The sequence below is a fragment of the Pseudorca crassidens genome, chromosome X (assembly GCF_039906515.1).
Source record: "Pseudorca crassidens isolate mPseCra1 chromosome X, mPseCra1.hap1, whole genome shotgun sequence".
Classification (NCBI taxonomy): Eukaryota; Metazoa; Chordata; class Mammalia; order Artiodactyla; family Delphinidae; genus Pseudorca; species Pseudorca crassidens.
This window is the reverse complement of record NC_090317.1, coordinates 126,232,365-126,259,551: the sequence shown is the minus strand read 5'-3', so window position 1 is coordinate 126,259,551 and position 27,187 is coordinate 126,232,365. Positions and strand designations below refer to the sequence as shown.

Here is a 27,187-nt window from a genome sequence, read left to right as displayed (position 1 = left end):
TTTCCCTGCTGCCAATTTTGTTCTTTTCTTCTGGATCGCCTCTTTTCCATTCCACCTGCCTTTCAAGATTGCGATATTCAAACTGTGGGTCATAACTTATTAATGAATCATGAAAACTTAGCATGTCATGACAAGCGTATTTTAGAAAATGATATAGAATCAAACAGAAGACAATAGGAGAGAACATTATAGAGGATATCAAAGTGTATCTCAGATAACAATAAACACCATCTGGTTCATGTGTTTGCTGGGCTGAGATGTAAAATAAAAGATACAACTAGCTCTATAGCTCACACACTAGAGACATTTGTTGAGGGCCGCTGAGCCCAGTGGTCTAACATTATTCTTTGATCACCCTATTTGGGGATGTTTGTCTCCTATCAGCATTTGTACCTACACTGAGGTTTGTGGATTTTACCCCAGGTTGCAACTTCAACTTTACTTACACAAAAAGCTTTGATAAACAGTTCTCGTGCTTCACCTCTTCAAATGGACAATGACGGCAGGGATAACATAGAAATTGGACAGCTATAGTTTCTGTCTAGGGTTGTTGCATAAACACCCAAGCTCAATCTCCTTGCCCATCAGGTTGCCCTTATTTTTAAAATCAACATTCGAATCACAAACCAAAGACAGCTGCAGTGTTAGCCAACCAAGAATATCATTTTCTTGATTTCTTTGAGTTGTTTACTTGGGGTTTACACTGCCTGAGGGACAATGGCGAGGGACCACGTTATATAGAAGCCATATAACAGCAATTTTGAGGCATAGGAGTATTCTTTTATTAGACCATTGCCCACATGTTCTTAAACCATCAGCTATTCCTCATTCCATGAGACTGTTCTTAAAATACATAAACGAAGCCTTTCTCAATTGTGATATCGGAAATTAAGTGAAGAAAAAAAGCACTAAAGAAAACTTGAACATGCATTTCTCTCTTATGAAACCATTCCGCTTTAAATACTTAGTTTCCATTATAGTGAGATAAAGGCTACACTAAGCGGCTTTACAGATTGGGCGTAAGTCAGTCACTTCCTTTTATTTTACCTTAGACCACAGGTGAGCCATTTTTTCCTGTAAAGAGCCAGACAGGAAATGTTTGAGACTCCCTGAGGCATATGGACTGTCACGACTATTCAACTCTGCCATCGTTGCTCAAAAGCAGCCACAGATGATACGTAAATGACTAAGCATAGCTGTGTGCCAATAAGATTTTATTTACAAAAACAGATGGTGAGCTGGGTTTGGCCAGTGGGCCAGTTCACTAACCCCTGCCTTAGACCATTGGTATTAAATGCTATCAAAATAACATTAATTGAATCTGATACATAAACGATACTCCGTTGATGTGTTCTGAATACATGAAAAGTTCATGAAGGCCATTAGGCGTCGCTTAAATATTCGACCATGGTCTCTGCATTTGTTTCCTGGGTCTGCTGTTAAGGATTGAGCCATTTACAGACTAGAAACTCTGATCCAAGAGCTTATGCAAATGTATAAATGTGCCACATCTTCTTTATCCATTCATCTGTCAGTGGACACTTAGGTTGCTTCCATGTCCTGGCTATTGTAGATAATACTGCAATGAACGTTGTGGTACATGACTTTTTGAATTACGGTTTTCTCAGGGTATATGCCCGGTAGTGGGATTGCTGGGTCGTACGGTAGTTCTATTTCTAGTTTTTTAAGGGGTGGGATAGGGAGGGTGGGACGGAGATGCAAGAGGGAGAGGATATGGGGATATATGTTTATGTATTGCTGACCACTTTGTTACACAGCAGACACTAACACACCACTGTAAAGCAATTATACTCCAATAAAGACGTTAAAAAAAAAAACAAAGAGCTCATGCCAAGAGCTGCCTTTGACGGGTGGAAACATTCCATGGTCGCCTCCATGGGGCAAACTCAAGCTCACAGGGAAAACTCTATTGATAGATATGATCCCTCCCACCGAAAGGCCTCCTGATTTCTACCACTAGGTTCTCTATAGCATCTTCAAAATTCCCTTTTTGAAATATCAAGTTTAGAAGGGGTAACAAATTAATAAGCTCATCAGTCATCTTAAAAGGTTTATGTAAATCTTATTAGTTTTTATTTTGCTTGTCTCCTGGTTGAATAGATATAGAGGAGGGAGGAGCCACAAGACTGGAGAAACCTAGGCTCCTGCATAACTGTGTGGAACACTCTCCCCTCCCAATCCTCATGGCCAACCTGCAGTGGATGGTGCCTGAGCAAGAAAGAAACTTTAATAGTACTAAGGTACTAAACGGTTAGCCTATCTCGACTAATACAAGTATATATCTGTGAGATACATTCCCAGAGGTAGCATTATTGGGCCATTTAAGAGTTAGATGCTGCCAAATCGCCTCGTAAGTTGCTGCAACAATTATAGTCCTGTCAACAGTACATGAGTGTCTGTTTTCCCAGAAAGTATACCATCCAACTTTTGGAGCCATTCCTGTCTAAGAGAAAAAAAATTCTCCTTGACATTGAGCTTGCATTTCTTGAATGAATATGAGGGTGAGAGCATCTTTACAAATATTTATAAATCATTTGAATTTCTTTTTCTGTGAGCTGCCTATAATTTGTCCACATTTTAATTATGTTCTTTCTCATTAATTTGTAATAAAGCTTTGTATCATAGAGAAGTTAGCCTTTAGTTTGTCAAATGCGTTGTAAATTTCGACTTCATTTATTTATTCACTTATTTATTTGCCACACAGATGATTCTATTTTTTTTTAACGTAGTGAAACAGGTCACTCTCTTTATGTTTTCTGGGTAGTGCCTTCCTCCATGTAAAAATATATTAATATCTAGCTATGTTTTGTTTTGGTGCATTTATAGTTTCATTTTTTAAATCTTCAAATCTTCCTTCCACATCAGTTTATTTGGATGTAAGGAGTAAGGTCAGAATCCTGATTTTTCTCCTCAATGGCTGTCTCATTGTCACAAATACAATACTAAGCCATCATTTCCCCCTGACAAGAAATGCAATATTTATGTCATAAGTTCTCATTTATTTTAGCTCAGTTCTGAACCCTGCTGTCTCCCATTGATCTACCTACTGTGAAGCAGTACAATATTCTTTTAACTGCTTTAGTTCTATGACATTTTAATAAATGGATAGGGATAATTTCCATTTGACCTCTTCTTCAGATTTTCCCCTGCCTACTTACTCTCATATAATTATTCGCCAAGATGATGTTTAGATCAATTTAGTGATATTACAAAAACAAATTCTGTCGGTATGTTTTTTGGAATCACATTCAGTTTATAGATAATTTACGACACAATTTACGTCTTTATATTGTTGATTCTTTTTATTCAAGAAAAATATAAGTCTTTTATATTTATTTCTGACTTCTCATTCAACTTAGAGTCCATAGTCTGAGATTATAATCATTCCCTTGGATACTGTATTAGTTTCTTAGGGCTGCTGTAACAAATGACCACAAACTTAGTGGCTTAAACAACTCAAATTTATTATCTGACATTTCTGGAGACAAGAAGTCTGAAATGGGTCTCACTGGGCTAAAATCAAGGTGTCAGCAGGGTTGCATTCCTCTCTAGAGGCTCTAGGGACAATCTGTTTCCTTGCCTTTTTTAGCTTCTAGAGGCCTCCTGCATTCCTTGGCTCATGGCCCCTTCCTCCATCATCAAAGCCAGCAACACTACATCTCTCTGACCATTCCTCCAAAGTCGTATCTCTCTCAGATGGGAAAGTTTCTCTGCTTTTTCGTACTCATGTGATTAGTTTGGACCCTCCCAGATAGTCCAGGATAATCTTGCTGTCTCAAGGACCTGAGTTGATCACATCTGCAAAGTTCGCTTTGGCATGTGAGGTAAATATTCAAAGGTTCCAGGCCATCTTTGAGGGGTCCAGTATTCTGCCTACCACAGATATACTCTCAACTGCCATGTCCCTCTCTACCATTATTGAACTCAACCAGAAAATCCTAACTCTACTGAGAGGAAATTTGGATTAAACAGGGCTGGGAAACTCAAACTACAAAATGGTGTGTTTGCTTTAGCAGTGTTTAGCTGCCCAGATGTTTATTTTGCAATTTAAATTCCCAGCTACTAACCTCAAATAGACCTTTAGGGCTGCCCTGCAATCCTGCAACATTGCTGGTCCATCAGCTTCCCTCTTTTCCATTCCTCTCCTCTTTCCTCAAACCTCTAGGACCTCCTTCCCAGCGCCGCTCCTAGCAGATGAAATCGTTTCCTATTTTGCTGTGAGTGAAGAGGCAATCTGGAGTGAAATTCCATATGCTCTCCCATCATCTTCTAATCTACCTACATCTGTACCCATATAACCAATGTCCACCTACTACTAAAGCTCAGGAGGAGGTCAAACTCTCTACCTGTGCCTTGGATCCCACCACTGGGAATAACCCCAGTAATTTCCCAACCCACCAATCTTCTATTCTTCCCTCTCTATGGTGGATACCAGCAGCTGATGAATATGTTATATTATCATTCACCTGAGCCCTGGGAGCACCAGTCTCATAGAGGAAGAGGGTCCTCCAAACAGATACCCGTAAACAAATTCCTACAGTCATCCTAACGTGGCAAAGAACAAGAGTATGTTTCCATTTTCATTGTACTCACTATCTCATTAGGTTCTAGGCCCCGGCAACTATTTATGTTCCTGAGTAAATTATTCATACAGTGAATATGAACCCTGTTTAGAACCTCCACTTAGGGGTTTACATGGAACCAAGTGGCTACCCTCGGACCAGAGCTGCCATCATAGCACTCAGCACCGCCCATGCATTTGAAGGATCTTGGTAAACATTCAATGTCTATAATCATCTGCCCAAAACAATCGTTTCAGAACTCTTTGCTGATGTCTGTTTTTTCCACCCAGCCACCCAGTTCCTTCTCTCCTTCGTAAGTAAGAAATTATTTGTAAACCGTTAGCTCCTACTTTGATGGAAAATATCAAAATGACTCCTGTAACCCAAATATCTTTGCATATCTTGATAGAACAAATCTTTCCCTGAATGTACTAGGACCAACATAGTCTCATAAATAAGCAATGGAGACAGAGCTTCTAGCAGATAAGTTTTATAAAATTCTCTGTTTGGTAAAGGTTATTTATTTAGTGGACTCTATAAAAAGCACGAACAAAGAGAAACATCAAATTAACTGGATTTAAAAACAAAGCTACAAAGAATATTTTTTCCTTGGTATCTCATCTGATGTGCATCCAATCTGGTTTTCACATAACTTTTTAGAGTCATCATTCCCTTCACTATAAATTTGGTTTGCCAGAAACATTTCTATTAAAAATTTTTCTTAGGAACTGAAAGAACATCTGTTCTTGTAAAAGGGACACAGGACGATTGGGCCCCACCTGGGCCACCTTGTGAGTTAATGGGGAGGCGAGGGCAGGCCTCATCTCCACCCTAAAACCAAACCAAGACAAGATGAGGCAGAATGAGAAGGTCTTAGGGAGAAGCAGAAACCTGGCCTGATGGTGATTAGCACTCATTTTTCACCCACTGCCAAAGGGATTTTCTTCTTACTTGACCTGAGGATCTCTGTGTTACATTAGTATGAAAAGATATAACAGGGGTAGGAATTTCCTCTTGGAAGGAACTGGCTGTGGTTGTGGTGTCAAGTAGCACATGGTGAGGAAGCCAAGGGAGCCAGGCATCAGGCAGTGAAATGTGCCTGTCCACCAGCCTCTTGGCCTAACCTACCTCTCCCTTCTCCTGAACTCTTTCATGACCTCCAGCAGAGTCCGAGATTCCAGCTTAAAGAATGAAAGTGGCCCCTCTTGCCGCTTCTATTTAACACAATATTGGAAGTGCTGAACACAGCCATCAGACAAGGAAAAGAAATTAAAGGCATCCAAATTGGAAGGGAAGAAGTAAAACTGTCACTATTTGCAGAGGACATGATACTTTATACAGAAAACCCACCCAGGGACTTCCCTGGTGGCACAGTGGTTAAGAATCCTCCTGCCAATGCAGTGGACACGGGTTCCAGCCCTGTTCCGGGAAGATCCCACATGTCGCGGAGCAACAAAGCCCATGCCCCACAACTACTGAGCCGGTGCTCTAAAGCCCATGAGCCACAACTACTGAGCCCGTGGGCCTGGAGCCTGTGCTCTGCAACAAGAGAAGCCACCACAATGAGAAGCCCGCACACCGCAACGAAGAGTAGCCCCTGCCCACTGCAACTAGAGAAAGCCCGTGTGCAGCAATGAAGACCCAATACAGCCACAAATAAATAAATAAAAAAGAAACCCCTAAAGTCTCCACCAACATACTATTAAAACTAATAAATGAATTCAGTAAAGCTGCAAGATACAGGATTAATATACAGAAATCTGTTGCTTTTCTACACAGTAATAACAAACTATCAGAAAGAGAATGTGAAAATCAATCCCATTTAAAATCACATCAAAAAGAATAAAATACTTAGGAATAAACTTAACCAAGGAGATGAAAGACCTTGACTCTGAAAACTAAAACACTGATGAAGAAAATTGAAGATGATACAAAGAAATGGAAAAATAGCCTGTGCTCTTGGATTGGAAGAATTAATATTGTTATAATGGCCATACAATCCAAAGCAATCTACAGATTTAATGCAATCCCTGTCAAAATACCCAAGACATTTTTCACAGAACTAGAACAAATAATCCAAAAATGTATATGGAACCACAAAGACCTGGAGTTGCCAAAGCAATCTGGAGAAAAAAGAACAAAGTTGGAGGTATCACTTGCCCAGTCTTTAGACTATACTACAAAACTACAGTAATCAAAACAGCGTGGTACTGACACAAAACCAGACACATAGAGAGAGCCAAGAAATAAACCCACACACCTCTGGTCAATTAATCTCTGACAAAGGAGGCAAGAATATACAATGGAGAAAAGACAGTCTCTTCAATAAGTGGTGCTGGGAAAATTTAACAGCTACATGTAAATGAACGACATTAGAACATTTCCTCACACCATATACAAAAATAAACTCAAAATGGATTAAAGACTTAACTATAAGACCTGAAATCATAAAGCTCATAGACAGAACATTCTTTGACATAAATCATAGCAATATTTTCTTGGATCTGTCTCCTAAGGCAAAAGAAATAAAAGTAAAAATAAACAAATGGGGCCTAATTAAACTTTTTGTTTTTGCACTGTAAAGGAAACCATTGACAAAAATGAAAAGACAACCTATGGAATGGGAGAAAATTTTTGCAAATGATATGATCAATAAGGGGTTAATATCCAACATATAAAAACAGCGCAACATCAAAAAAAAAAGCCCAATTTAAAAATGGGCAGAAGACATGAATAGACATCTTTCCAAAGAGGAAATGCAGATGGCCAAGAGGCAGATGAAAAGATGCTCAACATCGCTAATCATCAGGCAAATGCAAATCAAAATCACAATGAGACATCACTTCACACCTGTAAAATGGTTCTCATCAAAAAGTCTACAAGTAATAAATGTTGGTAAGGATATGGAGAAAAAGAAACCCTCCTACACTGTTGGTGGGAATGTAAATTGGTACAGCCCTGTGGAAAACAGTATGGAGGCTGCTAAAAATAGAAAACTAAAAATAGAACTACCATAAGATCCATGAATTCCACTCTAGTATATATCTGGAAAAAATTTTAAAAAGGTACATGCACCCCAATGTTCACAGCAGAATTATTTACAATTGCCAAGATATGGAAGCAACTGAAGTATTCACAACAGATGAGTGGATAAATAAGATGTGGCATATAGAGAGAATGGAATATTACTCAGCCATAAAAGAATGAAATTCTGCCATTTGAAGCAATGTGGATGGACTTAGAGGATCTTATGTTTAGTGAAATAAGTCAGACAGAGAAAGACAAATACTGTATGATATCACATATGTGGAATCTAAAAACTAAAACAAATGAATGTATATAGCAAAACAGAAACAGACTCACAGATACAGAAAACAAACTAGTGGTTACCAGTGTGGAGTGGGAAGGGAGAGGGGCAAGACTGGGGTAAGGGATTAAGAGATATAAAAGTACTATGTAAAAAATAGGTAAGCAACAAAGATATATTGTACAGCACAGGGAATTAGAGCCATTATCTTGTAATAACTTCTTTTTTTCAACATCTTTATTGGAGTATAATTGCTCTACAGTGGTGTCTTAGCTTCTGCTGTATAACAAAGTGAATCAGCTATATGTATACATATATCCCCATATCCCCTCCCTCTTGTGTCTCCCTCCCACCCTCCCTATCCCACCCCTCTAGGTGGTCACAAAGCTCCAAGCTGATCTCCCTGTGCTATGCGGCTGCTTCCCACTAGCTATCCATTCTACATTCGGTAGTGTATATATGTCTGTGACACTCTCTCACGTTGTCCCAGCCCACCCCTCCCCGTCCCCGTGTCCTCAAGTCCACTCCCCATGTCTTATCTTGTAATAACTTTTAATGGAGTACAATCTGTAAAAATACTGAGTCACTATGATGTTCACTTGAAACTAATATAACATTGTAAATCAACTACACTTCCATTTTTTTAAAAAAAAGAATAAAAGTGGCCCTAAGAGCCATCATCCAATAAAAAGTTCTGTGTGGTCACTGTCTTTGTGCTACTCTTTCTAGTCAACAAAACCGAGCCTCCTACTACAGAGGTAAATTGCCCAAGCTCACATGTGGAGGGGGGAGGGGGTGACCGGACAAGTCCTCATATTCTGGTCTTCACACTCCCAAGCCAGTGCCCTTTCCATCGGACACAGGTGAGCCAAGAAAACAGCTCCACCAACACTGCTGTTGACGGAATGCGAGCACATGTGTTCATGTGTGTATTAAGGTTGCTCAGCCTCTCCACCTGGGCCCTTGGGCCCTGACAATGCTTGCTGTGGGGGACTGTCCAGTGTATTGCAGGATGTCTAACAGCATCCCTGGCTTCCATGCAGTAGATGTCAGCTGCGTCCTTCCTCCAAGCTGTGAAAACTGAAAGTGGAGCCAGACATTGCTGAATTTTACCTGGGGAATGGGGGAAAACCATCCCTGGTTGAGAACTACGTATCTATGTGTATGTGTGTATATATGAAATGAATGATTTGATGAATATTCATGAAGCATCCCCTCAACTCCCTAAAAAAAGAAAACAAAGGAGAAGTTCTGCAGATACTGAAATCTTCCAAGGCAACCTTCTAGCTTTCAGATGCTTGCTATCCCTCTCCTGCTTTCCTTTAAGTTTTAGGCACAGCAGCCAATGTTGCGTTTTTACGGCAGGTTTACTCTATTTGTATAACATCACAGCTTTTCACTTCACCTCAAATTACCTTACGGCTACACACGAATACACATTAAAAAGTATCTTTATAGAAGATAGTCAACTTTCAGAAACAGGCTTTACAGATCAAAGGATTTCAAATACATGCTTCTCATCTTTATCAGAATCAGGATCTGTGTTTGTAAAAACATCAGACAACCAGGCCTGCACTGGCTCCAGTGTCATAGTGGTGAACCCCAACAGAGACAGGCCAGGTGAAAGACTGGATAAAAATGAGTTAACGTTGGTATAATCACTGATTCTGAGTTTGCATAAGGTCAAATGAGAAGTTTAACAGATGGTTAAAACATTCTTTTCAACTGCTTATTTTGAAATCATATTGAGATAGACATGGTTTTTCTTCTAACCCTTTAAGTTGACCTTTCTGAAACTTCTTTTTAAGTGTGCTGAAGCCACGTAGACCGTTGAGATACACATGGCTTTCCCCTTTAATGCCCCAAGTTGATCTTCCCTTTAAATACACATAATAGTCGACATGTAAACTGTCCCACTTGAACACATCTTTCAAAATGGTTGCCAGCGCCAGCCGGTGACCCAGAAGCTACAACTTCCTCCCTGTGTTAACAGTGGGGTTGAGAAGACTCTGCAGCTTGGGGCTGTGGCAGAGCAGACGTGTGACTTCCAGCATCCCCCATGTGATGGCAGATGGGGCCTTACCTTTGGGAATGGTGATCTGACAGCTCAGGTCACAGTCCTGCTGCAGCTGATAAAAAGCCACTTCCTGCAGCCGGGCTCGCTCCAGCTCTGAGAGGCTCTGGATGGAGACTGACCTCAGCCGTACGCTGCGACCCGACATACTGTTCCACGTGAAGTCACCCTGCAGATCAAGGGGAAGCACATCAAGGGTCACACAGTAATCTACGACTCGCAAGCCTCAGCCTCTCTCTCAATCGGTCATAACGTCAAGCAAACTTCATTTTCACGTTCCCAAATTGGCTCTCAACCCCTGAAATCAAATCCACTCTTACTTAACTGTGGATTTACTCAGTCAACTGCCAACATCAAAATCTGGAGTATCTGCTAGGTCATCTGATCCCATAAAATGATGCAAAGAAAGCTATGTGGGAAGATGCTTCAAGGGTCCTGCCTCCCCTCTCTCATGGGAACACATGGGAACTTTTCGGCTTTTCTTTCTCAGTAACAGGAAAAACTACCGCTAACTGCCATTGTGCGCACTAGACATAGGAGGGGAAACGTATACTGATAGCCTACCGTGTACCAACAAAGTGCCAAGGGCTCTTTAGTTACTTCCTCTATATAATAATACAATCTAGTATATTTATTATATATGACACAATATATTATTATTATATATAACTCATACTTACGATACATTATTGTAATATATACTTAGGATACATTATGTTGATATTATAGTAATATATAGTATATATAAATATAATATAATATAATATAGAATAAATTGAGGCTTAGGCAGGTTAAGTAGTTTTCGCCAAATTGTAAAACTTACAAGATTTGAAACTAACCAGGACTCCAGCTAAAACATCTTAGGCTTTTAAATTCTATGCTAAATTGTAACCACTGAGTTTCTATTTAGAGCAGTCTAATGAGCTCTTTTGATCACAGTAAGTATAGAGATATGATCAATAAAAGCTACACATATTTACAGAGACGTTTGATGCTAAAATACTCCACATCGAAGAATCAAAGCAAAGATTCCCACAATCCTGAGGCTATCTGTGTGCTCACACACACACGTCTGATTTCACACCTCTGACAGTGAATATCTCTACCCTTGATGCAGACAGTGAGAAAACGATGACCTAAGAAACAATCCTTCACAATCCTCGGAAGCCCAATGTCCCCTCACTGAGGAGGAATTCCTACGAATCACAGATATCAACCAGGGCACAACAGCTGTGAAGAGGTATCTACTGCTTCGTTAACAATCAAGAAAAATTGTGGGAGAAGGAATAGTGCTGGGCCCTACAGACACTGCCAGGGACTTCTTGCGGATGTGGGGAACATTTAAGGAATCCCAGAAGACTTCACCATCCTCACTATTCACCTTAAAGAAGAGAGACAGAAAGGCTGGCCCCAGCGACTGCTAAGACACCTTTGTTCCCTACTGGTAGCAAATTCCTGCCTAGAAGGTTCATTCCAAAGAGTGAACGGCACTGTGTTAATTCTGTTATTTTTTTCCTCTTTATCTGGGATTTCACGGATTTATTTAACAAATGGAGATATCATACTCTAGTAGGGGCAGAAAATAAACAAGGGTAAGTAAAGAATGTAGCGTGTTAAGTAATGATAACTGCTAAGGAAGGAACAAAAAGCAGGGAAGGGGCCGGCAGTGTGAGTAGAGGACAGGGATTTACACTGTTAGGTGGAAGGGGTGGGAAAGACCTCACAGGGAAGTCCAGGTTTGAGCAGAGCTTCAAGGAGATGAGGAATTTTTGTTTGTTTGCCTTCTCACCTGTGCATCTGCACCCAGTGGGTGAGAAGGAGGGGTACCAGGGACCCAGGAGGGGCACAGGGAACAGGGTGTGGGAATGCGTCAGGGCCGAGGAGTGAGGGCATAAATGTAGGCAAAGCGGGTAGGCTGCAGTCACGTTCGGTGAACTGAAGAACATTCTTCCAGGCCCAGTGTATTTTGGATTTTTTTCTTTTTTTTTCTTTTTTTTTTGGTATAGCTGGACTAACCACAAGTTTAGACAGGAACTGGGGACTTAAGTGTTGGGTGTACCTCTCACTCACACCCTTTAAGATTAGGGCACCACAGGTACGACATCAGTGAATTGCTTTCCCCTCACCCAAATGGGAAGTTCCAGATGAGCTGGGGATTTTTAAATATGAAGTCTAGGTATCTAAGGGAGCCCGTGGCTGCTTGAAGTGTCAAAATGGAATTACATATCTATTCTTTAAATGCATTTAAAAATATGCCCTCCGACGGGCTCTAGTATCTGTAGCAGGGGTTGGCTATCTTTTTCTGTAAAAGGCCAGACAGTAAATATTTCAGGACTTGTGGGCCATGTGGTCTCTGTCAAAACTACTCAGATCTGCCTTTGTGGCATGAGAGCAACCGTAGACAGTTTATGAATGAATGGGTGTGGCTGCGCGCCAGTCAAACTTCATTTACAGAAACAGGTGGAAGGCTGGATTTGGACAGTGGGCTGTAGTTTGCCAACCTTTGAACAATAGCTCATGACTGAAATAAAATTAATCAATCCCTAGAAGACACATTTTATTTTTATTTAGTATGACCTCCTGCATAATTAATTCAAACGAAGTTCAATGAGCACCTATTACGTGCTAGAAACAGTATTAGGCTTGGGATTGTCAAAATGACAACACAGTCCTCGTTCTTTTTTTTTTTGGAACCAACTGACTCACATTGTAGTAAATACAAAGTAAAGCAATGATCGTGGCTTGAGCTGTCTGGTTCAGTGATCGGGCGGAACGTCACACACAAGCTCAGTCACTGCAAACAATGGTTTTCTGGCTGTGACCACTGGCTGTCACTTCTAACATAGTAGAATCATGTCAGGGGGAATGGAAAAAGTGAGCACCACTTCTTACCATGTTCTCCCTAGTACTGCCAGTCTCCCTCTGCCCCTGTGTTGGATACAGCAGAGACCACCCACCAATCAGCCCAAGGCAGGCCAACAGGGAGGGGCCAATCACTCTGTTCTCCAACTACAGCCAGACTCACCTCCACAGCAGTACCTGTGGCCCTAGCCTGGACTCCTGTACAGGAGTCTGGCTCTGGCGGTGGCAGCTGGAAGAGGGTAATAGGACCTCCTGCTGAATGAAGGAAGTTGGGTGAATGAATGGGTCAGCTGCAGGGGTCACTTGCAAAGGGACTGGAGTGATAAGGAAAGAACTCATTCAGGCAGATACTTTTGATATCTCCCAAACCTGCCTGTGGCAGGAGGGGAAGCCATCTCCCATGGGAGAGGAGTCAATGGGGTGGAAGGCCATATTCTCACTACTGAGTCTTTGCAGGAGCCAGGGCTTCAAGGCACAAGGCTCCTGGTTCCTTCTCTCCACCACCCCCTCCACTCTCTCCACTCTCACTCCTTGTGCTGCTTCTTCTTTTTCTTCTTTGCTGCCTTGCTGTCTTTTGAAGTGTGCCTTGCCCTCTTGTGTGTCACTCTCAGAGTCCGAGCTGTCAGAGTCAGATGACTTCCTGTCTCTCTGTTTCTTTTTCTCCTTTTCCTTCTTTCTTTTTCTAGAAGAATTTCTCGTGGGGTCAGGCTTTTCAAACTCTGCTGATTTTGCCTCTTCCTTCTCCTCTCTCTCATTAGGTATCAGAGAGTACTTGCTCCCACCTGGTTGCATGAAACAATGCTTTGCAAAGTGGCCTTTACAGCCACACTCCTTGCAGGTAGTGTTCAGGACAGCCTCGAGGGTGATCTTCTGCCCAGTGTAATCCTGGAAGGACTGCCTCTGCCTCTCTCATTGCTCAATGATAACGTTGTTGGCGTCAAGGTCCTTCCCAGTCCCTTGGTTGACAGCTTTCACGGAGAGGGATACTTTTATCCTTTCCCTTTTCATCTCTCGTCCGATAAGCTTCACCCACACCTTCTCTCCGACATCTACTATCTCAGAGGGCTTATCCACGCGACAGGATGACATGTGAGTTCGATGGACCAGACCTTGCTTCCGACAGCCTGGGATTTTGACTTGCCTCCACAGTCTGTCACCATAGCAACCTCTCCTTGGAAAATAGTGTAGAGAGCAGGCAAGTTCTCCATGGTCTCGGGTCTTCCTGAATTCATCCTTAATGTTCCATGGTTCCTCCATTTCTCTTCTGCTAAAGCTAATTCAAGTGTCTCGGTGTCAGCATCCGGTCTCCACGCCGCAGCCAGTCCTTGTTCTTAAGGAGTTACATTTTGGTAGGAAGAACACACTCGGTCCATGAAATACAGAGATTATGACACTAGGAGTAAGTACCAAGTGCAATGGGATGCCTAGGAGAAAGGCTTTGACATCTATCTGGGGATCAAGGAAAGCTTTATAAGAAGGCAGCGTTTCCCAGGAGACCTGTACATTGAATAAGAGGAATAAGGGTTTGCTCTGTAGAAATGCAACATTGGAACAAAGGTGCCAAGGCAAATGAATTTGAGAGAACGGCCTTGTTTGGGGGAAATTACAAGGCTAGACGGAAGGAAAGAGCAGGAGGCGAAGCCACGCAGAACTCAGGGCCATATCCTGGAGGGCTTTCTCGGCAGGCTTTGCAAAGCAGATTGGATTTATTCAGCAGGTGATGGCTAGTCATTAAGGAACCTTGAGTAAGAGAGGAACGTGATCAGATGACTGGAAACACATTTCCAAGGGAATTGAGGGAGGGTGCAAGCCAAAGATGCAGAGATCACAAGAGCCACTGGGCTAGGTATGATGCTGATTCAAATTTGAACAGATAGGGAGATACGTAGAACCACAGAGATGCCTGGGGACAAATTGTATGTAGTGGAGGGTAGGGAAGGAGTAATCTAGGATGACTTAAACACTTCTGGCTTGAGCAACTGGGAGGATGGTACACTAAATCACCAAGATGAGGAAGAGCAGAAGGGAGAAGAAAGATGTTCAAATGTGACATTTTGAAAGTGATATTTTATCTCTAAGAAAGAAAGAAAGAAAACACATGACCAAATCTGGCAAAACAGAATCGGGCCAGTTTGCATCTTTCTTGAGTCTTCATTTTCTTCTCCCAACTAAAACAGTTCCAACGCAATCAAGTAATACATAGTTCTGGAAACTGCTCACAAATGCCTACACTTAGCATAATGAAAAAGTGAAGATGTGATGCTTTCAATTTCTCTGAGTCCATTATACATCATAGCCCGTGGCTCTTAACTTCGTAGACTTTTAAAATTCTTTGGTAAATTTGGAATTATCAGCCAAAAGAGAGAAAAGGCTTGGTCTACTTGTAATGACTTGAATTTATGGAGTTGTTGTCTCCTAAGACTTTAGTTCTTATAGCAGCTGATGGCTCAGGAGAAGGCTACAGCCAAATCCCAGAAAGAGAAAAGAGTGTGGCGCTTTCTTGAAAGCAGGGCAGCTGCATTCATCAGGCTTTGGAAGAGTCATTTCACAAAGGAGGTAATACTGTCCCCAGAGCCAACTGGTTCTTAAACCCATCCTTAGCACATGGCTGAAAAAACAATTTTCTTGGGAGAGAAGGTCATCAAATAATTAACAAAGAGGGACTTCAAAGATATCTCCAAAGCTACCTATTATCAAATGTGTGGCATCTTAAAAAATATCAGTTACATTTTTGATTATGGGTAATGGACCAAGATGCTTCATAATCCATTTTATACCGCAAACGTGAATAACTGAAGCCTGAAGTGTTCACACAGCCCTGGAAAAGTCTGGACGGGCCACTCCAGTTCATCACCCTCCACCCTCCGCCATCTCATTGTCTTTTGCCACCTGCCAATCAGCAGTCATGAATACATCAAATAACCTGCATCTTCCCCTGTGTCCCAATTTTCTCACCGCTCCCAATCTATATTTCTACCATTGTGAATTTTAATGATTTTTTTCAGATTAAGCACATGCGATTTCAACATGTTTTTTAAAGTTGGAAATACGTGAGGTCCATTTTTGGGAAATTATCAAATTAACACAATTAACTGACAGGTTAAAACCATATTCATTCATAGTATCTTGCGATAAAGTCAAGAGGTACCAGTGCCTGCCCTAAATGACATAGAACAGCGTTCTTCATTTTTATTTTTATCCTTAATGCAATATAGACATTTTGCACATACGGTCAAGTAAATGTCACAACACAATGGCCGGGAGACTCTGCGAACATGTCTTAAAACTACAGTTGTATTGCTTTTTAAGGCGTGATAATTTAGTGTTGGCTCACAATAAGTTACTTCGTCGAATGCACCCACATTCCTAATTTCAGTCTGCATCATCTTTTAAAATTAATTTGTTTAAAGAGTCCTTTCTCAAAACATTCACCCAAGGTTTATCCAAATTATCCCAAGGTTCAAATCAGAGTATTCGCAATGAAGTACCTAGAAGTCTAAAATCTAAACTCAGCCTGTTTCTCTTCCGCCTTCTCACCTCTCCCTTCAGGTTGCTACAGCTGAGGACGGAGTCCCCAGATGCGGCACCCGTGGGAACCACACAGACCAGAGCTGCGGGGAGTCGCCGAGCAAATCCATGAGGTTTCCACATCTCCTCAGTGGCCTCTTTGTAGAATTCCTAGGGGTCACAGTGTTTCTGTGCGTAAAATATGTTTGCCTTTATATTACGAAAATTGTCAAACATGAGGAAAGAAAGAGATGACACTAATGACCTCGCAGAGGTTCTGAGGCAGGTGTCTGCTCTGCCGTTGAGCACGCTTTTTTTTTGGTTTCCTGATTGACTGACTCATGCAGCCAGGACTGAGAACCACTGCGCTCCAGGGTTGATCAGATTCAGGTTGGGTTGCAGTAAGTCTGCTGTTCCTAGAAAATTCAAGAAGTTCGCCACCAAAGAAAGATGCAATTTTACCACAAGATGTTATTTTTTGAAACAAAATGTGAGCTTTAAGACACTCAGGAGTAAGCACCATCTGCTTTCCTTTATTGAACAACAACAACAACAACAAACGACTTGAACCAGACACTCAGATTCTAAAGCCTATGCTCTTAGCCACTACAATATCCAGGCTGGTGGATACAAAGCTTGAGATGCCCTTCAGCCTGCGTTTTGTTCTGCAGAGGTAGAGAGACGTATAGTATGGAGTTACTGGATAGGAGGTGTGGCAGACAGAATGATAAGACGGCCACATCTTAATTCCTAGAACCTGTGAATATGTTACCTTACCTGGCAAAGGGAACTTTGCAGATGGGATTAAGTTAAAGGATCCTGAGATAGGGAGGTCATTCTGGGTTATCCAGATGAGTCCAACCTAATCATAAGAGTCCTTACCAGAGAGAGGCAGAGGTGGCTGTGTGTGTGTGTGTGTGTGTGTGTGTGTGTGTGTGTGTGTGGGAGTGAGAGTGAGAGAGAGAGAGAGAGAGAGAGAGAGGGATTTGAGGATACTAGGCTGACAGCTTTAAAGACGGAGGAAGGAGCCATAAGCCAAGAAATGCAGGCGGCTTTTGCAAAAGCTGGAGAAGACAAGGCACACATTCCCCCCAGAGTCTCCAGAGGATGCAGCCTTTGATTTCAGCTGAGTGACACTGACCTCCAGAACTGTAAGACATTAAATTTCTCATGTTTTAAGTTTATGGTAATTTGTTACATCAGCAATAGGAAATGTAACAGAGAAGCAGTAGGAGGGAGCATTAGAAGAGAAGGTTGGTGAAGGTCAAGGGGATTGAGTTCAGATGAGGATAAGCTCCCAGACACTTAAGAAAGTAGGTGTTGACCTCCCATCAGATTTTTATCGCCCTCTTTCCTGGTGCTACAGTGCTGCTTCATACTACAGGTACCACCACCAATGATTTGAACTGGAGAGGTTCCAAGACTGGAATTTCGAAAGCACTTCCCCCACTAAATAGAATTTTAGAAAGTTACACATAGAAAATATTTCAGGCTTGTGGTTCATAGAGTCTTTGTCACAGCTACCCAGTTCTGCCAATGTAGCACAAAGGCAGCCATAAACCACGTGTAAACAAAAGTTCCAATAAAATTTTACTCACAGACACTAAAATTCTAATCTCATCTAATTTTCAAGTCACAAAATATTATTCTTTTGATTTTTTTCAACCATTTAAGAACGTAATGACCATTCTAGGCACGTAGGTCATACAAAAACAGGCAGCAGGCTGGATCTGGCCCACTGGCTGCAGTCTGCCAACCCTTGATATAAAGAGATTGGGATCATTTAGGGCGCTACACATACTTCTTTAGCATCTACTACCATGTGGCAGAGACCCAGTCCCTCGCGCTCTGCATCGTGAGTGACACACATCAGCTAGATTCATGGGGGCAAGAAGCCTGTCTGCTTTACTGACCTGGGTGTTCCCAGTATCCAAGATACTACCTGGCAATTAATTATCACTGAAGAATAAATAATTCACAAGCAATAAATATTTGTCAGTCTAGGGACTACATGAATCACATGCATCATGAGTTCAATAAGAAATTGGAAACTAACCAACTCAGGTAATATCGTATCTATGAGGGAAGATGTCTTCTGGATTTGAATAAACTGCTAAGAAACAGTCTTTTGAAACAGAGCCTGTTGTTGAGCCCCGAAATGCCGGTATATGAGGGCAGAAAATAAGTGTAAAAACATCGGCCCTGAGGAATAATGAATCTGTGACACTCACGCTCATATGTCAGATGTCTTATGAGCAGGAAGACACAAACATAAGGGTCAATGTTGCCCTGTGACCCTCATCACGTGGGCCATGAAGTACTAAACAAGCCGCCAGACGCGTGCCAAAGCCCACCGGCACAGCCTAGGATGTGTTTCTGGTGGTTCCTCATTCTCAAACGCACATTCCAGTCCAGATTTTTCTTTGGTGACTGTTTATCTCATAAACGGATGACTCATTTTCAGGCTCTCTGGATCCAGTTTTTGAGTGGCTGTCATAGGACTGTTTTTTTTAGGTTGAAAGTGGATGATTTCTAATTTGTTTCAATTTCGTAAATGTGAGGTTGAAAGTGACCCAAATGTTTCTGGATAGACAAAAGCCCTTGATAGTTATAAAAATATCCTTTTTATTTTCGGGTACTATGGGACAGCATTAATAAAAGGTAACAATACGATACAAAAGGATATACCACAGTGGTTCTTGGGGGTGAGTTTGCCCTCTCAGGGGACATTTGGCAATGTCTGGAAACATTTTTGGCTATCATGACTCTAGGGTGGGGTTTCCTACTGGCAACTAGTGAGTAGACATCAGGGATCTGCTCAACATCCTACAATACACAGGACAGCCCCACGTGCCTGCAATAAAGAACCACCTGTCTCCAAATGTCCACCATGCAGAGATCGAGAAAACCTGGCATAGCGTAAGCTGGGTCTGCTGTTAGGCCCCAATTATACACAATGGCCTCAAAATGATGGTGTCAGAAGACATTAACACTCATGAGTTTTGTCTATCATCAAAGGCATGCACCATGCACGATATACTCTTACGCATCTATGCATGATTATGTATATTATCCGTGTATTATTCTGTATATTATGGAAATCAGTGAGCAGAATCATAGAAGCTATTTAGAACTAGCATTAAGAAGCACAAACAACACAAACCAGTTTAAAAGAGGCACGCAAAAACAGCCTCAATACAACAGAATCTCGATTAACTGGAGAACAACTCACCGAAAGCATTAACTAAAGAGATTTCCTTCCTGCCAGAAGTATATGTCTCCACGTTTAGAAAAAAAAACAAGCAAAAGGCAAACTGAAAAACCAACCATCTAATATCTGGGGTTTATTCAGAAAGGTCATTCTTTTGAGCTCAACTGCATCTTTACAAACAGACTTGATTCTTCCCATGAAATAAACTTGATTGAAATACTTTTGGTTTTGGTCTATACCACATTGTTTTATTATGGCCTTGAAACAAATCTCTAATTGCAGCAGCTCTTTAACCTCATCCAACTATAAACTTCCCAAGGCCCAGTGAGCCCCCAAGAAGTGACGCGAGACTGCTCACAATATGGCCTGCAGACAATTCTTGTAAACGTGCAGGTTTCTGGGCTCTAAGGCAGATTTAGGGAACTAGGGTCACAAGGGATGGGGCCCAAGTACCTTCATCATAAACCAGAATCCTCGGGGGATTCTTATCTTTGCACAATAAAGATTGAGGCCCACTGGTGTGGTAGTAAGGACTTGGATTCAAACAGCTACGAGCTCTTCGGCAAGATTCAGAACATCTCCAAGCCTCAGTTTTCTCACCAATAAGATGGAGCAAAGAAAAAGACTTAACTCCCAGGTTTGTAGTGATGGTATGAGTCAATGCAAGTGAATTTCTTGCCGAGTACTTATTAGCTCCCAGCAAGCCCTGAATGTGTGGTAAAGTTATCATTAATTTTAATCATCATTCCTCTAAATTTGCGTCCCCTTTTTAAGCCTGGCAGTTTTAGTGACACCAAAAACTCTTAAGAAATGTGTGTTGAATTCATGAATAAATGGTTCTACTATGCGTAAGATGCCTTTTCTACGTGTCTACAAGCCAGCCAGCTGGATTGTGGCTCCATATAGGTGAGAAGCAGAAGCAAAGACCAGATCAGTAAGTTAAGGTCTGAACAATGGCAGGCCATTTACATAAACCATGCCAGGGGCTGAATTTCTTTTGTCTTCTACTGTGGCCAGCTGTCATTTATTAATAATTAATAACTGCTGAAGCACGGCCTAAGTTTAAATACCAGGCTCACAACCAACATTTCTGAAAAGGGCTGCCTAGTTCTTTATAATTCCAAAATAAACACATCTCCAATGACAAGGAACTCCTTTCCTCATGAGCTTCTGGGCAAAGCCGAGGGTATCTGCATAGCTGTCACACCCCTGTTTGGACTCTTAAAAAGAGGTTATTCCTTTATGAACTCAACAAAATAACATTTGCTAATTCTTCTCTTGATTCTTCGAGCACTTCTTCTCAACAGATCTTTAGGAAGATTTAATACTTCTATATTGTATATAATTTTTGTTTTCTTTATCTATTCTGGTCCTTTTTTTAAAAGCAGAAATTTTAGAAAAGTCTGAACGTTTGGTTGGTATAGCAGTCCATTTTAACCTTTTGCCTTGGTATATTCGCTATCGATTGCTACATAAGGGGTACCAAAATGTTACAGTAACATGGTGGGAAAATGCGCCTCACTCATTCAACAAATATTTAATCGGCACCTTCTATAGGCCAGGCACTATTCTATGTACGTGGATTCATTGGTGAACAAAACAAAGAGCCCTGCGCTCATGGAGTGTCTAGGCCAGTAGAGGAAACTGATAAGAAACAAACATAATAAATGAGTAAATTACACAGCAAGTTACAAGGTGATAAGGCCTAGAGAAAAAGAGAAGGTAGGGGAGTGTGAGGGGAATCAGGAGTGCTGGGAGGGTTTCCAGGGCAACCTTACTGCGAATGTGATATTTGAACAAACTCTTATGGAGGTGAGGTAATGAGACAGGCAGATTTCAGGAGATGAGCATCCCAGGCAGGGGTGAGTTGACACGGGGGCAGCTTGGGGCAGTGGCTAAAAGCAAAGGTTGGCAAGCTAGGCTGCCTGGGCTTGAATCCCAGTTCTGCCACTTTCCAGCCATGTGGCTTTTAGCAAGCTTATTTTCTCTCCCCATGCTTTGTTTTCCTAATCTGTGAAATGGGGATGATGACAAGCCAGGGCTCGGCAAACTACTGCCTGTGAGCCAAATCCCATCTACTGATTGTTTTTGTCAATAAAGTTTCATTGGCATATTGCCACAAACATTTCTTTAGGTATTGTCTATGACTGCTTTCACGCTACAATGGAGGAGTTGAGTGGTTGTAACGAGACTGTCTGGCCTGCAAAGGTGAAAATATTTACTATCTGGCTCTTTATAGAAAAGTTTGCTGACCCCTGTACTAGACTAAAAGTAAACGCACATCTATGATGAGGACTTGTCTTTGGGATCAACATTTTCCTCCTCTCGTAAGATTTTGTTTCTCTGGGCAACATCCCAAAGAACCTGTAAAGAGATCACATGACACAGTAAGACTTGGGGATACTGTAAAGAATGTAAAAGCTAGGGTGCAATAAAAGTGGTTATCTGCAAATGGCCTATTCATGTGGATTACTGATAAACCAAAGTAGAGACGAACATTGTCAAACCCAGTGCCGTGCTACCACCACTCAAAAAACAAAAAGCAACACCAAAAAACCCCAAACATCACTCGTCACACACATCTTGTTTCCAGTGGAAAGAACCTTTCCGATGGTTGGCATAGAGGGGAAAAGAGCCACATATTCAAAGTTCCCAAAGGCAAAAACGTCAGAACGAAAGGCAAATTTCATTTCTGTGTATCCCTAGTTGAATCGTGGACTTGTCTACCAGCCACCAATTTAACTTTGAGTTTTAAGCTTCACTTGACTCTTGGAATGGGGAAGGGGTAAACGAGCCTCTGCACAGATCCCAACAGTGTGGAAAATGGAAACACTTACAAGAATTAGAAACTTCTCAATGACAGCTCTAGCAGCTGATAGTTTTGCTTGCCTTTCTATAATTAAACTTAGTTCACTGAAATCAGAACGACAGACCTCCAGAGACGGACTGGACCTTGGAGATAATTGCTAACTACTCTGCTAGCTACTGTTCTAGGTCCTTTATTTATATTAGCTCATGTAATTCTTGCAGCAACTCTAAGGGCTATGCTACCATTATTACCCCCACATTTCAGATGAGGAAATCTTAAGTGACTTGACAAGATCACACACCTAGTAAACGGCAGAATTAGAATCTGAAGCGTGGCTGCAGGTTCCAGAAACCAGACGGTAACTATCATAGGTATTTCACCACTTCTCCTGAGAAGTCAATCCAACCCCTACCTTTACAAAGGAGCAAAGCAAAATCCAAAGAAGTTAGGTGACTCTGCAGTGGCAGAGTGGGATCCGGGTGCTAAGGGTCACATTCTGTCTTCTCCCGCCACCGAGTCTTTTCATTCTGAGACATAACCTTGTAATAGGGTAAACCAGATGATTTAAAAATCCGGTTTATGATTAGCCTTATCTAATATCTGAGCTGTTCTCCGAAGCCCATATTTATCAGAGCCACGGCAACTAAAATGTTGCCCCAAGTTCAAGAAGTCTAGAGGGGAAGATAAGCCGCTTTACCCTTTCAGACCTGAAAAACAGCCTGCACTGAATCTTCGGAGAAATCAGCCCAGTTCCATTTCATCACGGCATGCTGCTTCCGGGTCCAGGTTGCTCATTTCAAGCTGCTCCGACATTATCATTCAGTCTAAAAATAACGTTCTCATAAATCTCTATTGGCACGGACCGTACTTAGCTGTCACACATCTCAGACACTGATCAATCCACTTTTCTTCCCACATCACAAGACAAATGTGGAACAATCACAGCATTTTATCACAGTAATCTGGAAAAGAAATAGAAGTATAGATATTTCTATTGCTTACCCATGAATTACATTCAGCTGTGTCTCTGCTGTCCTCTCTAATTTCACTGAACTAAGCTTGTAGTAGGAACTTGAGTCTGCTTGAAAAAACTTATTTTTTTTGGTGAAAAATGCATCCTGAAATGGCAGATTGCAACGAGTGTCTGAGAAATGGCCCAGCTGGCATAGCTGTGCCTCCCAGGATACCTTTTGTTGCCAGAGGCCTCCGCTACCATGAGTCTTGGGGCCAAAAAAATGCAATCTTTTCATCGGACCATTGAGAAGTTCCTGTCCCTTCAGAACAGAGGCAGGCTGTGCCGCTGAGTGAGTGAGTGAGTGAGTGAGTGTGTGAGTGAGTGAGTGAGTGAGTGTGTGTGTGTGTGTGTGTGTGTGTGTGAGAGAGAGAAAGGCAGTGCTAAGGGGGAGGGACAAAAAGAAGGCAGAGAAATTGAAACTGGATTTCCTGCTTTTTATTTTCATAGGACTATATTGAAGAGATATTCTGGAGTTAGGAAAGGATTCCTCTTAAAAAAAAATCCCCTTTTCCACAGGGATCTACGAATGGTAATTGGATTGTAACTGTGCAAACTGTCCTTATTAGGAATCAACCAAAGAATGACGGAAGCCTTGGGTAAAACCCCTGAGAGCATGGTAAGGCACATAGGGTGCTTTCTTTGTTTAGGATAAATTCTCAATTCTTAAATTACATTTTAAAAACACTGCCTTCTTCCTTTTTCTAACACTAGAAAAAAACCATTAAAAAACAAAACGGTTTCATTCTCCTTTATTCTCAAGTACAACACATGCTCTGAATCTTACGCGCTTTGTGGAACAATAGTCCTTGAGGAATTGTTCATTTCCTGAACAGAGGGTACGGAGGAGTGGGTGTAACCACGTGGCCATGTTTAAGAGGGTGCAGGGTGCCGGTGGAGGTGGCGGAGAGATAGCCATGAAGAGCAGAGAGAAAAGGGAAGATTTAAAACATATCCTGACCACTGACTACCTTGATCTCCACGTATTCCACATGGCGCTGAACCAAAACTAACTCAAAAGGACTCAAACTAACTTCAATATGAAGTTATACTCCTCTTGTGGTCTCAAGTGAATTCCAACAAAAGAATCACTGTGATTATAATTGACAAACTGAGAAATGATTTCATGGAAGACCTTACTGACTCAAAATTTACGGACTCGGTACATTTTTTTACTAGGATTCTGTGAGGTTAATCATCTCTTGATGTAAGCCACACATAGCTTCTGTTGCTGCTGGTATTTAGTAAGAGGAAAGAATTTAAAACCAATAAAATACGTCAGATGGTTTTCTTTACTAGAACAATTACACTTAAAGAGAAATTCAGAGGAAAAATTTACCTGTTACGGGATATACCTTCGCCTCCACTATCCTCAAAACTCAGATGCTGAAAAGAGTCATCATTCCAGCAGATAATCAATATGGTTCATGTAATCTGGATACTCATTTATGGAATTTAAACCCTCAATTAAAGTTATTTAATATAATATTTCACATGAAATTGATAAAAACCTGAAGACAACACCTCTCAGAGCCACATGTGGTAGTCCCAGGCCTGGACCACACCTGTCAATATTCATGCCCTAGTGTCCCCTGCTCTTCAATCCTGACTGGCTCTGTGATCTGCTTTAGCCAATCAAATCTGGCAGAAACGATGGTGAGATAATTCTGGACCTAAGACTTAAGAAGGCCTGACAATTTCTGCTTTTCCATTCTTGGGACCCTTGAACCACCGCGTCATAACTGTGGCTACTGTACTGGAGAGACCACGCGGAGAGGCCACATGGAGAGTGAGAAGAGCTTAGCTGTCCCAACGTCTCAGCTCCCAGACAACTTCCCAGTTGAGTGAAGCCTTATAAGCGACCACTGTCAAGGCCAGCAGAAGTGTCCAGCTGAGCCCAGGTCAGACTGCAGAACCGTTAGCAAATAGAAGGGTGGTTGTTTTAAACCACCAAGGTTGGGGTGGTTTGTTACGAGGCAGTGAATAACCAAATCAACATCTTCTTGTGTTGAAGACAGTGGAGCCACAGGATGAAACAGCCTGGGTCCTTGAATCCTTGTTTGGAACACAGCTGTCCCACCAATCGTAGACACTACGAAAATAGGAGTGAGTAACAAACTGTATGGTGAGATTTGGGGATGTATGTGATATGGCGGTCAACCTCACCTCCCTTAACTTCTTTTGTACACACAGATCGCAGTTCTAAACAATCTGAATCTGGAGTCCTACCCCTGGAACCTCTCGTGTACTTCTCCCCACTGAACGACACGGCAGGTCATTCCTTCACTTCCTACGTTTTCACGTGGAAAGAGAGGGGCTGCTCAACCAGAAGATAAAATAAAAACTATTCTTTACAGGTCATTTTTCAGAACACGTAGAAAGTCTTTTAGGAACAAGAGGATAAATATATGTTTAATGACATCCTCCAGGTTTTAAATAATATATAGTCAATATTTAGAAATAGGCGATGCTTTTCTCTTTCAGAATTATGACTTAATCTGATAAAATGGCATAGTGAAATTTCATCTAGATCACATTTATTACTGAGAAACCTTTTGTTGGTCCAATTACCCTCTTTTGACCGGTACCATAGAATTGACACTTCAGGTGTTGCTATTTTTTCTGATTGTACATAAAAAAAGTGAAAAAATTGTTAAGGACATTTCAATCCTCCTGATACCGTACAGACTGCAGTGAAAATCTGATCTTTTAGTTTAACTGTCAGACTCTACTTTTGTATTGTTCAGAACTTTCAGAGGTGAGGTGACAAGTAAAAGCACAGAAGGACGATTCTGTATTCTCTTCCCGGCTGTCATTTGCTTCCCTAACCATAGCTATCTGGCCTCTCCCCGCCTCCAGCACTTGACTTTGGTCTAAGTTCTAGTATCCTCCTGCTACTACTGTAACCCACTTGCAGAGAGAGTAACTTTTAGATCCTTTAGATCTAAATGTCTACCATCAAAGCCAAGTATTAGGTAACTGGAAACTGTTTCCAAATGCAATGGGTTTAACCCGTAGGCTGTATCACAGCATATGCCAATGACATTTTCTTCAATGAGTCCCTTGGAAGACGTGTGTGCAAAGTAAGTAGGACACAGAGCACACCCAACGAGAACTGGAAGGCCTCTCTGTAACTGGGAGAAATCTGGTAAACGCACGGAGGGCAGCTGAGTCCCCAAAGCCTTTACGGAACAGAGGCACAGAGATGTGCACAAATAGAGGCAGGGAAGCAGGAGGAAACAAACAGAAAGCTGATGGGCAATCACCTCCGGGAGTAAGGGTCAGGGCACTGGTGTCTGTTTGAAAGAAAGAGAAATAGTCATTTTAGGAAACCTCCCAAGTGTCATACCCTTTACAAGTAGGAATATGCATGCTAAGTTTTGGGGTAGAGGTGTGACACAATGAAAGGGGTGTTTTAGGAAAGATGAATGATGCAGAGTGGTGCAGAACAGATGGGAAGGGGAGAGCAAGAGGAAGTAAACATTGAGGTCTACAGGGATGCTTTTCTTTAGGACAGTCCCTCAGTTTGTCCAATAAATCTGGATCCCCAGGGAGTCAGATCCAGTATTATACTTGGAGAAATACCTTCAGGGGTACAGTGAGATGTTCGTATCTCATTTTATGTGTTGGGGAGGGTAGACCTACAAAAGATCATTTTCTTCTGATTCTCATAGAGATGTATGGGTGTGACATCACTGGTTTCAATATGATGCAGAGGGTAGCACTTCTTGCGTAGGCTGCTCTTCCACCCACATTGCCAGGAAAGCTGCTATAAGGACGGATGCTGCAGGTTCCACCCAAGAAGGACACTCAGATGAGAGG

General features: G+C 41.8%; 1 protein-coding gene and 1 pseudogene across 13 annotated transcripts in view; both read right to left on the bottom strand.

The window, feature by feature from the left end:
• ARHGAP6 (Rho GTPase activating protein 6) overlaps positions 1-27,187 on the bottom strand; it is a 493,459-nt gene that overhangs the window by 76,387 nt on the left and 389,885 nt on the right. For 8 of the 13 annotated variants that reach the window (XR_010940145.1, XM_067724620.1, XM_067724631.1 and 5 more), the window contains one exon: positions 9,974-10,133. Coding sequence is in view for 12 of the 13 variants with exons in the window: in XM_067724620.1 (XP_067580721.1) it covers positions 9,974-10,133 (160 nt within the window). In the remaining variant the exon portion in view is untranslated. Of the gene's footprint in view, positions 1-9,973; positions 10,134-23,060; positions 23,081-23,355; positions 23,721-27,187 lie in introns of those variants that run through there. The other 5 variants (XM_067724629.1, XM_067724630.1, XM_067724624.1 and 2 more) reach the window with 5 other exon arrangements.
• On the bottom strand, positions 13,351-14,139 carry LOC137216437 (zinc finger CCHC domain-containing protein 17 pseudogene; annotated as a pseudogene).